The 13919-nt window shown below is 42.5% G+C and overlaps 1 protein-coding gene across 19 annotated transcripts in view; it reads right to left on the bottom strand.

The window, feature by feature from the left end:
- Positions 1-13919, bottom strand: part of TSPAN4 (tetraspanin 4) — a 468762-nt gene that overhangs the window by 201869 nt on the left and 252974 nt on the right. For 14 of the 19 annotated variants that reach the window (XM_075754876.1, XM_075754871.1, XM_075754870.1 and 11 more), the window contains one exon: positions 11626-11705. The exons of 2 other annotated variants lie outside the window; for them this stretch is intronic. In XM_075754876.1, coding sequence (XP_075610991.1) covers positions 11626-11688 — 63 coding nt within the window. In that variant the 5' untranslated portion in view covers positions 11689-11705. Of the gene's footprint in view, positions 1-11625; positions 12208-13919 lie in introns of those variants that run through there. 3 more of the 19 variants (XR_012835748.1, XR_012835749.1, XM_075754863.1) reach the window with 3 other exon arrangements.

The raw sequence follows: 13919 nt of genomic DNA, 5'->3' as shown, positions 1-13919 counted from the left end.
AGCACGGAGGACAACAAAGAAAGTAATATATAAATACACACACACACACTCTCTCTCTCCTCCAGCTAGTAGGGGTGAGATTTAAAATGAAGGACCTTCTGCAGCTTTCATAATTTCATATCAGAATTATCAAGTAACTAAAATGGATTAGGTTGCAAAAGGGAGCACTCCTAACACATGCACAGGGAAATCCACACTGCTGTTACAGAGAAGGTGACATGTAACTGTATGCAGCTTGTGCTAAAAATACTAAGCTGGGAATTGAATGGGTTGGATATTATTTTGGAGAAAGACATTTCAGCTGCAGTGACAAAGCATGAAGTATTTCTAAGCTCCAACCTCAAAATAATAACTCACTGCAACTTTTGGGTAGAGCAAGTGGCATCATAGAGGAAGGTACCAGCAGATAAGAAAGCAAAGGAAAACAAAACCCCTGCTTGAAGAAGGATCAATTCCTTAATTTTTGAAAAGCCTATGGAGTATTTGCTGAGAAATGAAGGCAGAGAGAACTTCAGTACTTAGAAAATGTCAGAATTTAATCTAAGGTATTACTAGGGTAATGAAGCATCCCTTTAGTGTCAGCAGTGGGGAAAAAATGGGACTGTGCAGTCTGTTTTTTCAGGATTACAATTTAACCAGTACCATAACTGGAGACATACTCTCTCCTTAGGAACAGGACATTTTTCTCAGTGATTGTTAGTCAATTTTTCTCCAAGAATTATCCACCTAAAACCTATTTACAAATGGATATTGGAGAGTGAGAAGGGATACATGTTGTAACTAATACACAACAGCATATTCAAGCAGACAGACTGATAAGAGTATGGTAAAAATGTTTCAGATCCCAGGTGAATTTACCTACCTAAGGAAGTGGTTATAAATTACACAAGGGATTTCAATGATGCTTATTTCAAATAAATACATCCTAGCTCGCTACACTGTTTCTTTGCCTCTGACTTGAACCTGAGACCTCCCTGTGGCACTGGAGCAGTAATTTTACCTGCCATATGATCCTCCTGAAAGGCCTGTTGTTTTGCTGCCATGTTATCACACCTTTGCAGAATGCAGTGATGCTGACATGGAAAAGGGATGCAAGAGTTTAGTCTGGAGTGTTAAAGACATTTCCCACTTTGGCTATCAGAAACACTATGATCGTATATACCTCTAGTTTCAGCTTTCCAAAGTAAGAAGCACCAGGAAGGCAACAGCCTGACTACAAAGAGGAGTAGTATGCCTGGGTGCTCCATGATGAGCTCTAACACACCAACCAAGATGCAAATAGAGAACCCTAATCACATCTGCCACTGGCAGAGGATGGCAAGGGCACCAAAGCAAGATACAATCAGAATGTTGTCCACAATACAAACTGAATCCCACCACTGACAAAAGACATGGAACAATGAAAACTTGAAAATGAGCTCTTACTGCTTATAATACATACAGCTACAATGAATGGACTCATGCGCACTCAAATTGCTCCTGGTTTTCTTTGCACTGGAAGGCCAGTCAAAAAGCTCTCAAGGTTGCCGCCTTTTTTGCACCAGACTGTTACTGCTACACGGACTGGTGCTTGTGAACATCAGAAAAGTACTAGTACACTACAAAAGTGAAAAAGTCTTGTGGTTGTTTTGTTGTTCATTCATGGGTCGCTCCACAACCTTCAGTGTCTGCTTTCTCATGCCCAAAGATGCTTCAGTGTAGCCTTTGGTAATGGCAGTATGTCTATATAGGATGCATCATTAGCGCATTTCTGGGTTCTTTATTTTAGTTTGCAAAGTCATTCTAAAACAATCAAGTATTCTGCATGAATATAACAAGTACAGAGCAGATGGTGGATGTGTTAAAAACTCTGGCCTTCAAGGATGAGAGCTTGTAACAAATTGCAAGTGGCAGTGGAACTCGATTCATGTCCAGAATTCCAGTTGTTTTGTTGAAAAAAATGGTATCAAATGTGTCACCTCAGCTCCTTCCCATGCTGCCACAAATGGATTAGTGAAAAGATTTATTCAGACACAAGTAAACAATTTGTGCTACAACCCTGGATAAATGTCACTTACAAAACAAGAGTACAAGTTTTCAATTGGCCAATATGAAGGCAGTCCATTTATAAGCATTTACAAACTTGACAAGAGCAATGTGGTGGATAGGATAAAACTTAAGGTCAATTCGTAGAGGGACTTTAGAAAAAAGTAATGTAATAAAATGGCTATGAATAAACACATCTAAAATTGTCATTTCCACCAGGGGCAGGGGGATGTTAAAAAATTGTTATTGAAAGACAACCAAGATGTTTTTTTGAATATTTAAGTGGTTCACGACAAACTGGAGCTCTGTCTCCATCCCAGCCAGTATATACCGTCATAATAGCCAGTGGTGAATATGAGGGAATAAATAATATCAGCAAAGTCATAGAAATGCTCTGTAGTAAGATGACCTACAGAAAAATCCAGATGACAATAGGACCAAACACAGTCACGTACAGTGCTTCCCAAGGAGACTTGTACTCTTGCTGCTACTACAGGTGACTCCCAGGTTGTCACAGGAACTGTGACAAGACCAGAAATTGCAGGTATCACTACTGGGAGACTGCAGCATGCGAGGGGAAAAACCTCTTAGAAGGTTTGAAGTCCACAAAATTGTCTTCTGTGGAGGACACCATCAGATGAGCCTTTCCAAGCATAGCAGCACAAAGAGGTACCTGGTCTTGATGCTCATAGAGAAGCGAATGAACATACTTACTGAGAATCTAGCTCCTTCTCTGTGCTCTCCTTTCTAAATACCGCGTAGACTGCAAGGGCAAAACAATTGGCAATTAAAGAAGGAAAAAGGAGGTACAAAACAAGCTGGAGCCACTATCTAATTTTGCCACAGCAGCCACTGGCTGGTATCTTTCCTACAAAGATTAAGGTCTCACCCCTCATTTCTGCTCCTGGCGGAAGCATCCTTCTTACAGCACAGGTAGCAGTGCCTCCTCATGCTGTTGCATAGTTTAAGCCTGCAGTCGCCGAGCAACAACAAAATCTCATTTCCTACAACCAATGTTTGCCTTCTCTTTACCCAGCTCCATTCTGCTTTTTTGGGTCCAGTGCTGTCCGATGGCAGCACAGAGACACCATCACTGCTCCTAAGCCTTGTGGGCTGAAAAAAAAAAATGTCAGCAAGTTATACTGGCAAAGCCCCTACTGGGGGAACAATTAACACTGGTAAAAGTACTTTTTGCCATTACAGTCTACACCAGTCCTCTGAACAAAACAAGCTTTCTGGGCACACGCACAGTATTGCTGGTGTAACTGCAGTTGATACGAAGGCTTCGTAATCCCACCGTAGGCCTGTCACTTAGTCATTTGTTAAGTCAATGAGATTTTTGCTCCTATGTGCTAAGCCTGTTTCAGAGACTTAAATTGTTTAATTCCGAGTATTGCACCCCATGCTGGCTGATCATTAAAGTTGGTCACTGTGACAAAGAAAAACCTTGTAGGGAAAAAGAAAGTGAACTTCACATGGAAAAATAAAGTGCAAACTGACATCTGCATGAAGGGCAGGTGGCTGGTTGGGTTTCTCTTCCTCACAGTACAGTTTTCCTTGTTCTCCAAGTCTCAAAGTAAATCCTGTTAGGCACAGGGGGAAGACAGCTGTCTATTTGAATGAATTGGGAGCAGACACTTTGTAGTTTTACCAACAAAGCATCTACTAATGACTACAAGCGGAAGCCAAGAAAGCTCACTCCCACTCTAAGTTATATCCAGAAGCCTCTACATTATCAAAGTCCCCATCGATAGAACCAGGAATGACATACAGAAAAAAAAGTTCCTTCCTGAACACTTCATGTAAAGAAATGTGTAAGAATGAGGAGGAGGAAAAGCATTAAATAAGAGCCAGCATAGATTAATCGGTGTGCACAATGAACATGGTAATAAACAAAATCAGCACAAGTAAATCACTATCATTTTGCAGTCATCAGATGCAGTGTTTGCAGGCATCACAGCGGATGATTTCTCAAAAAAGGAGTTTACAAAATACAGCTGGAGAGGAAAGGGAAGCTTTAGGAATCAAGTATGGCCTGATGTGCAGAGTAGAAACAAGAGTAGACAAAGTACTAATATAATAAGCCAGTATAGATCAAGCTGATCTGGATTTAGAGCCACCCCTAAAGCGTAAAGCTCAAAGGGACTCCAAGAATAAGATCACACAGGGCAATAGCTGCTGTTGCACTATTTTGAAACTTGAGAACAAATGTATCATTGCCAAGGAAAGAATAAAAAGGGCTGTATGAGCAATCTCGAAATACAGAAAAAGCAGAAATCAAAAAAAACAAAAGCAAACAAAAAACCCCAACAAAACAAACACCGAAAAGTCTTGAAAGTCTGTGTATAAAAACTTACAAGACCAAGTCATTCTGGTCCTTTGTCTTTGTACATCATCCAAACTACCATTTCAATTGTATGGCATCTTTAGAACAAGCCTCAGTTGAATAATGTTAAATTACAAGGCTCTGCATGCATTCACACTTGAAGCAGGTTGGGAGGGTTTTTTGGAGAGCGTTAGTTTTTCTGTTGAAGACAGATTTAAGATGTGTTACAGTATGACAGTCTAATTACAGACTGCAATTTCAATTTCATTTACTTCTGTTGCATCTTGTGATGGTTTAACATCTCCTGGAGAAACAATTACAGGACAGTACTAAGAAATACAATTTACTGTCTCCAATATGCATGAGTATGCAGAAGTCATTCCATCCAACTCCACATTTCATTTCTGACCTAGCAGTGTTCGCTTTATACTACAAATAGCAGAGAGAAGCGTCTTTATATTTTTATATAGATATTGTATATTATTCATATAGTAACTTGTACGGATTTGCTACTTTAGCCAAAAGTTATGTTCTAAATAAATAAATCACATAGCAGTATTAACAGCTATCATGTTTCAAACAGTAGCGTCTGGAGACAAACTGAGACTGGGATTTTAGTCTTCTAGATACTCTGTGGGTACAGAGTTGCAAACAATGCACTGGCCAAAAGGTTCATACTCTAAAATATAAAGGCCCAAAGTGGGCGAAAAGGATCTAATACACAGGCAGAGTGAACTGTGAGGTGACAGCGTATGTTGCGGTAGTTACTCTGACTTTGATCATAGCCCCCATGATGAGAAATCATGTGTAAGAAAAGGGGACTGGCTAGCCTTCAAAAATCTTCAAGCCAAGATATGGAGGAGGAGGAGGAATAATGATGGAAATGATCTAACATGCCTTCTTTCTTCCTCTGTATAATTCAAAGTATTGGCTGCAATAGATTTAGTATCTGTCATTGTCCAGAAGAGAGAACAATGTTTGCAGCCGTTTCACTCGTTGCTTTAAAAAGGCCAGTTTCTCCATAACTGCAACATGCCATATCCTGTGAGTTTATCCACTGATGGGTTTCCTCAGGTTTTTGTACTACCAGTATGTCTGAATTAGGTACAGTGGATATACTTAACAGCAAAACTTATAAGGCAAAGTGCCTACTCCTTGCCAATACTCATGGCCAAAGAGCATATCAATATGTTAGCAAACCCACCTAAAGCAATGAAGCTACTCTTTGTCATCAGTAACGGAAGCAGAAACTGGCCCACTGCAAGCAATTTGAAGATGGCATCTATTATATAGTCAACTTTAAGGCAATTTTTTTCTCCTCTATTAAGAGCATTCTGAGCCTGATTACCTAAGGAAGAGAAGATTATGAAATTGAACTGTGTTGGCTGAGTATCCCGTGAATAACTTGTGACTCTATTTGCCACTGTTAGTCTGATTTGACAGATACGCACCCTTTCAAAGTCATTAATTTCCTAAAGGTTTTCAGAAGGTATGCATTTACATAGCAAATGTAGCCCTTAGCAATGCCTTCACTGGGAGATAAGACTCCAGCATGATCCCCAACCCCTATTAGACATCAGAATCCACACAGTAAAGAGACTGTATGAATGGCACTGCTATGGGAAAAGCTCTAATTGATACTCTCATAAATCAGACATCAGGTAATACAATCATCTCTCTCTCACTTAATATCAGCCCTCAATAGTTCTGCTTCTCAAGGAAATGCCATTTTTTGAAGTCTGTAATTCCCATATCAAATGACTCTCCTTTCTTTAAAAGCTATGCTCCTTAAAAATACATCCTCAGAAAGCCCTCACAAAGTCAGAGGCAGAGGTAAGATGTCAATCAGACTGAGCAGTTTCTGGAGGAGATAACTAACAAAGGAGAATCAGAGACTGGGAGGCAGTTAGAGAAAATGACATTCTGGGGTAAACTTCCCATGTTTTAATTACACAGAAGCAAAGTCTGTATTGCTGTTTAATCAAATTTTTGTTTGTCATATATTATCCACATGTTATACATATGAAAATACACAGCCCATCTTATTTTTAATTAAATTGACTTCACGGCACCACCCAACTGGTAGACATGACTGTCTTCCCCGCAGAACAGCATGCAGCCGCTCCAACTGATAAGCTCAGCTCCATGGGATGAGTGGCAGCCCTTTGCCCATCAGAGGAGAACGCGCACAAATAATGATGATGAGATGGTGGGCCTGCTTTGAAAATAGCTTACTGCTTGATTGGTAATTTTCCTTCCACCAGCTTAAGACTGCAGCCAAGTATAACCACAAAATGATTGCTGTCCTCAGCCACTAACAATCTGTAGAGTTTCTGGCTGGTTTAGCCATCAATCTCATTCAGCTGACTGACAGAGGATGCAGATGAAGGACAAGGAATCCAATTCTAGAAAATCAGCTGCTTCTCTCACAAAATTCCCCAGTTCTGGGAATAAGGTCAGCTAACAGGTCTCCTCTCAAGCTAATAATGTCAGATGGTTTCCCAACGAGGTAAAGAAATGAAGAGACACCCCTCTGCTTCCACCCTCTGGCCAAATTTGGCCAGGATCACTCAAAGACCATCCAATGCCCCATGGTGCATTTTTCAGATTAAGCTGTTCCTTTCTCCAGCTGCCCTGCACACTCAGTCTCACAGATGATATAAACATTTGCATAGTTCTTACAAGACATACCTGTGCCACTGAACTTGAAGTGCAAGGAAGGAAAATTATGCCAGTAATGAGGGATTTCTCATTTTTATTACTTTTCCTCCTTCTTTCCAATTACATCCAAGTAATGAAGATTGACTGCTGGCAGTATCACTAGTACACCAGGCCAGCAGTACTCATTGGTGCAGAGCCTCCCAAACTGTGGTCCACGAACCATCAACAGCAGCAAAGCCAGAGCAAGAGACCCACAGCTGGTCCCTGGAATCAGATTAAATAGGTTCTTGTTTTTTTCCAACAGATCCTAGTGCATTCACTAGTGCTACCTGTCACTTCCCTGGCTCTGTGTTTCCATACATTTCAGATTCGCACTTTGTGTCTCAGAAGCCAAGATACATCATTCTCAGGGCCGTATCAGCTGGGCATTTTTATATGGCCCAAACAGCAAAACAAAGCAGCAGGCCAAGCACCTTGCCTCATCTCTGTTGGCAGGAAGGCGGAAAGCAGAGCTCCAGCTGCTCATCCCAGCCATAGTGTGTCCAGCAGATGGCAACTCCCAAGTTTTCAAGCTGCAAGAGAATATTCCCCTGGGTCTTTGGGAGCCTACCTGCTGACTTCTTTATAGTGCATACAACTTTAGTATGTTTTAACAATGGAAAGGAGACATATCCATGAAATGATTATTGATAAGTTTGATAAAAAACTTCTTTGTCTCTTTTTGTTGCTGTCTCCTCTTTGTAACTAATATTCTAACAACAGCATTTTGCAGATTCTGTGCTTTACTGAATTCCTGTATTGGTTAAAATATTACCTGAAAAGTCAAATGTAGGTATTCAGTTCTTTGATGGGCAAATCACTACCAATCTAGCTAGTTTTCTCTAGCATAGGATCTCTTAAGGAAAGCAAGAATCACTGGAAACACAAGGACAGTTCTGTGCATTTCCTTTTTTGAGTCTCGGAGGTTTGGGAGTTAGAAGTCAAAGAAAGTGGGAATGCTGGCATAAGCCAAAAAGGATTAAGGAGATGATATTTTTCTTTCTATAGCACTCTCTCAGCCCTTAGGATATATCCTACCTTTTTTTAATGAAAATAAAAGAGAGAGAGAAGACAAGCAGAGCCTTGGATTACAAGCACAGAAAGAAAATAGTTCATTTTACTGACAGTCATAAAGAAGGTCTGGATGTTTGGAGGACAGAATGTGGAAAACAAATGTTCTTCTTGGGTATTTCACAGTGAAATAAAAATATTTCATTAGGAAATAAAAAAAATCTGTTTTGTGATCATCTGAGGTGATCTGTAGTCTCGAGAGTTCAGGATTCAGCAATTCAACAAAAGAAAATTGAAGTCCATAAAAATGAATGAAGTCAGGCAAGTATTATGTATCAGGTGACAAAAGTTATTTTGGGAGCTTACAAACCAGTGCAGTGATACAATGATGGCTCCTCTGCATCTGGCAGTATTCCAGGAAATGGCCTCTGAATGGCAATTCCCATTAGAGCAGCAGCACTGCTGTCTAATAACATTTCATCCGTGTTTCAGTACCTTAATACCCCAGAGTAGTTGCAAAGGCACCAAGAGCAATTTGTGCAATGGAGAAAAGAGCTATTCTAGGACTATCAGATTTTTTCTCTACGTTAATAGCTGCTGGTCTGACAGACTGATGCAGCATCAACACTGAAAAGGCACCTCAGCCTCTGACACTTGTGAAGGACCTTTGTGTTCCCTTCAACCATCAGAAAAGGGAGGAGAAATTTGCTCTGTTTTCACAGTTATATGACAGCTTTTAAAAAATTTTACAGCATGACCACAGCACCTAATGCAATAAAGCTTGCCAGGAACATTTACAATCAAGGTCTCTGAGATTTTGTTTCCTATAAATTCACCAGATTTGTAAGGAAAGGGTCTTTTCCTCAGAAACGCAGCACCAAACCCACCAGAGTTGCACAAGGCTGAGGACTATTTTTCTGCCCCACCGTGGAAAGACAGCTGAAAGTACTGGGAAATAGGATGTAGAAATGCACAAAATGGATTGGAGTTAATGAATAGGAACAGGAAGAAGAAAATGGAAATATGATTTCTGAAGGAAATCAAAGCATTTGCTCAAAACAGAATAAAAAACAGGAACAACTTATAATAGGAATTTAATTCATTTAATGCAATGACTGCTCCCTATATATGGAAATAACTGCAGGTTTTATTTGGAGGTCAAACCATTAAAAAAACCTATTCTTCCTACTTACTATTGTCTGTCACTAACCAACTACCTAGAGAAGGGTGGAGACGGCAAAACTTCTGTGAGCATGAATGCAAAGAGAAATCCTGTTGTCTTGCAGAGATGCTTCTCCTTTAATTTCACAAAGTAAAACATGACAGATAACTGACAACAACTTGAAAAACAAAACAGCAGCATCATCAGCCTATAATTATTTGAAGATTTTTGATCACTAAAAATGGAAATTTTTTTCTGCTTTTAGTAAACATAGATCAGCTTAAACCAGTACTTTTTAAAATCACGTCTTTTTAGTTACTTTCTCCTCTATGAGAAGGTGAAGAGCTGCATCTATTCTAACTACATGCTGTGCAAACCTCATTTGGACATGATCATCATCAATCACTCCTGCTGTGCAGGTAGCATGTGAAAGGGAAACAAAACAGAAATCATGCTGCAGTATTTGACACCACCCACTCCTCTCCTCATATGCTTTAGTTCACGAAGAGCCCAGTTGGCATATGGTTATTCTCTCTTTTTGGGACCCCTTTCTTTTCTCTCCCTCCAAGCATTTAAGAATAGCTTTGATGATTTCAGGCAAAAGACAAAAACCTTTCCTTCTCTCTCAAAGCATTAAGGCTTTCCTAATGAAAAGCATGCCAAAGATATACTCTGTGTGCCATCTTCCCTTTGTAAATACACATACATTACTTGCAGCAGTACCTCTTCTTATCATATGCTTCAGTGGAAGATGAATATTGTAAAAGGAATCAGAATGCAGTGAGTATGCTTCATGGCAGTGCCATGCATAGTCCTGAAAAGAGGTATTAATGCCAGCATCCTATTGCATTTCTCTAGCATACACTTCAACTAGCTGTCAGTGCTATAATCTCGACCAGGGATGGTCAGTAGAGGCACAAGGCTTAAAAAGTGCAAGAAAGATAGTGTTTGTCTTTTTCAGAAAGGACTGGAGTAAGCAGCAATAAATATTAGGCAATATTTAGGATGCAGAAGCAACCAGCATCAGAGTTGAAAGACAGACTGCAGTCTTCCCAATACTTTTTCTACCAGCTTATCTAGGGTTTAAAGAGAGCATCCTCCTTGTGTTTCACAGCTCTGGTTAGTACCATGCTAATTTTTTGCACTAGTTTATCACATCCTGACTCCTTGGTATGACTCAGGTCAGCAGAAGTTGCCTGCACTTTGTGTTTTCTGATGCACCAGAACTGCAGCATGCCTGGTTTTAAACAGCTGTACAGCAGCACACACTAGAGAACAGCTCTTTCCATCTCACTCACAGCCCTCTGTGTACTTCTGACAATTCATGAGAGCACAGACAGTCAGTACTGCAAACACACAACCCCCTCCTTAAGTGTCAGGACAGAAGTGGTTCACTTCACAATACTCCTTATTTCTCTCAGTGTGTTAATAAGCCACTCCAGAAGAACAAGGCATTTTAAGGCTCCTCCTGAGGACCTTGCAACAGACCCTCCCACATACAAATCTGGACGGGAGACTTTGAAGCAGAAATCTCTTCCTCCCCTTCCCTAGCAATCATGCTACTCCCTTTTTTACAGGACAAACAGCATTTCTAACCTGAACCCCCCCACTGAGCTTCTTTAGTCTCCATCTACAGCCTGTGCTCCATTTCATGTCAGTGAAATGCCCAACCACTCTGCTGTTGACAGCCACCTCATTTATTAAAAAGATGATGCAGAGATGTATGCCCATATGTCCCATCACGGTGTCCTGCTGACACACGCATGCCTTGTAGTGATTTGATGGGCTCTTGCCACAGAGTAGCAGCCTCAGAAGTGAGGAGGGTTCTGGTCTCCCTCCACCCTTCAGAGCCATGTCTTCAAGAAGGAAATGGCAATGCTAGGACCCATCACCGACTGGGACAGAGAATGATCACCTAGAAATTACTGATACAGCCTTTAATGTTGTGACATACCAAGAGTGCCATCCACGATATAGCAGTGGATGTAAGCATGTGCTTGACTTTAAAATCATGAATGGCCTCAGTGATTTCTCTAAGAGTGTGCATGACTTTTGAGGCAAGCACATGCAAGAATGAAAGATCAGGGCAACAAAAGAAGCATATGGCTCTCACTGGAACAAAGTGATGAAGGGATTCATAAAACTGGTCTCCACAAACACACTCTTTTGCCTTGTATCACAGTTTTGAAACATAGCTGAAGGCCAGGAAATGAGAGGGTGAAGGAAACCCTCAGTAGGTTGTGCACACAAATTAATGAGGCCACAGAAAGGGTAGCCTAGGCACCACTTTGTTCAACTTCCAAGTGTACACTTCTAAGTTTGAAAGCAGCAACAAGTTCCCCTTCCATCTTAGTAAGCAGACACAAATGCAACCATCTCGCAGTTTCAAACATGTACTCACCCAGAAAAGAAGGTTGAAGACAAACATTAGGTACTTGATACACTGCAGGCAGTTGTGAGCCATACTGCACCTCTTCAGTTCTAGGAGAAAAATAAACGAGAGATCCAGGTAAAAGACAACGTACTTGTTTCCCTTGGGGGACGTGTACTTAGCCTTGGTGGCTTTAGGGCCCGGATTGGTATGGAATCCAAAAAAAGAGTTGCTGGCAGCCCCAAACTGGCCACCATACATGCTGCTGTAGCGACGAAAGGCGCCATTTGGGAAACTGTAATCCTTGCTGTCCAGGGAAGGGCTCCTGTGATAGGTCGACTCATCGGTGCTAGACCTGCGCATGGTGGCTTCAGCTCGTCCTGTCGCAACTGCTGCTCTGACAATCGTCGGATGTCAATGGTGCGGGTGAAAGGTTTGTGGTTTTCTTTCCTCCTCCTTGCTATGAATCCCCTATTGCTTTGCACCAGCTGTTCTTTTGTCTGCCATCCTGTCAAGGAGTTACACGTGCTGTACGGCAGCAAAGTTGGTGAACGGAAGTCTGCTTAGCCAGGAGTTAGGGAGCAGCGTGTTTCCACATGAGAAAGACTTCTGCACAAGTAAACATTCCCTCCGGTGTCACAATCGTCCCTCCCGGCCCACCCCACTACTAGAGAAAAAAAAGAGAGAGAGAGATATACTGTACCCAAAGCAATGAATTTTAAAAAAAGGAAGTATGACCTCACTTGGATCGCAAATGCCATATAAAACCCCAGCTCCACATGCCACACACAGACAAGAGAGTGCTGCTGCACAAGACTCGTGGGCAAGGGCAGGAATTATCCAAAAGGCAAGCAGCTCCCGTGGCCCTTTCCTCTTCGCCACATTGCTCTGCCCCGAGACGCTCGGCTCACTTTAAGGATCCCCGTATCCCCTTCATGCGGAGGGAGCCTGTGGCAAGGCAGCCACGGAGCTCCATTCACAGCGCGGCCGCCACTCCTCCGAGGCTCCGCGCCAATCGCGCTCCCCGCCCGCCCGCATCGCCGCGCCCCGGGCCGGCCCCGCGCCTCCCGCCGAGGCAGGAGCAGGAGTGGGGGCCGCCTCGCCCTGCGCACCCCTCCCTATCCCTGCCCTCCCCCCGCCTTCGCAGCCCCTCCGGCACCCCACCCCCCCACACACACTTTTCCAATAAGAAACCTCCCCCTCGGTTTCGGGATGCGGCGGGCGCTGCCTCAGCCCGGCGGGAGCGCAGGCGGGGACGGCGGCAGGAGTCCCCCCCGCCTGGGCAGCTCTCGGGGCCGCCCGGCTCTTCCCGCCCGCGGTCCTCCTCCCGTCCCCCGCTCCGAAACTCTGAGCACGGAGCAACCGCACAGAGATACAAGCTGACGCGCAGCTGGCTTTAAAAGGGCTGCCCGGCTACACAGGTAGTGCTGCCAAAAGAAACGGGAATAAGTAACTGTTGTGAAAATTTCTTAAGCATAAGCGTTCGGGATGCTTTGGGGGAGTGGGGTGAGAACAGGCCGTCCTTCCCTCGCCAGAAGGCTTGTTCGTTTCACTGCAGATCCATCACCAGGATTTTCCTCATTTATTCAGTCCCACGGAATCATCACTCAGCAAAATGTGAGGCCGGCTCATTTGCTTCTCTAGCAGCCTATCTCCCCCTGTCAGGTAACCCACTGATTGGCATCATACTCTGTACGTTGAGGAGCACTTCCCTAAAACCTGGCTACTCCTATAGGTAGTAAAGAGTTGAAAATCCACACACAACTTTTTCAGAAATGTAAAATCTGACTGAACCTGTAGTAATTACAGTATTACTCAGGAAAACAAGACTCATTTACCGTCTTTGCCCTGAATTCCCTGTGAGAGTAACTCGCTTCATCTCCATATGTGCTGCTGCTTTACTTATAAAAATGGGACGGCCTGTCTCTGCCTTCCTTCTCTCATCTTCTGTCTGCCTTACGATTTTGACTGTAAGCTCCTGGAGCTGAGAAGATGGCTGGCTAATATTTTTTAAAAGGCTTGCCCCAACAGAGAATTAATCAAGATGAAAACAGGTTTCTTGCATGAAGCATCTTGCCAGTCTCAGCACAAATGAACAGACATAGGCACCAATTAATTAAAGAACAAATTAGTAAAAGTAAAATGAGCTGGTTTTGCACATAGCCTGAGCAGTTCACCCTTGCAAACCACCCTCTAATTCTGTTAATTTACAAACTGCAAAGCTATAAATACACTGGGCATACCTGGTGCAAGCTTTTGAGAGAAAGAATTTGAGCACAAAACCCACGGGTCATAACTCCTGTGCTACATGTTTCAACAACTTT

This window comes from Balearica regulorum, chromosome 5 (assembly GCF_011004875.1).
Source record: "Balearica regulorum gibbericeps isolate bBalReg1 chromosome 5, bBalReg1.pri, whole genome shotgun sequence".
Classification (NCBI taxonomy): domain Eukaryota; kingdom Metazoa; phylum Chordata; class Aves; order Gruiformes; family Gruidae; genus Balearica; species Balearica regulorum.
The sequence above is the reverse complement of the archived record's forward strand: the minus strand, read 5'-3'. Positions and strand labels throughout refer to the sequence as shown.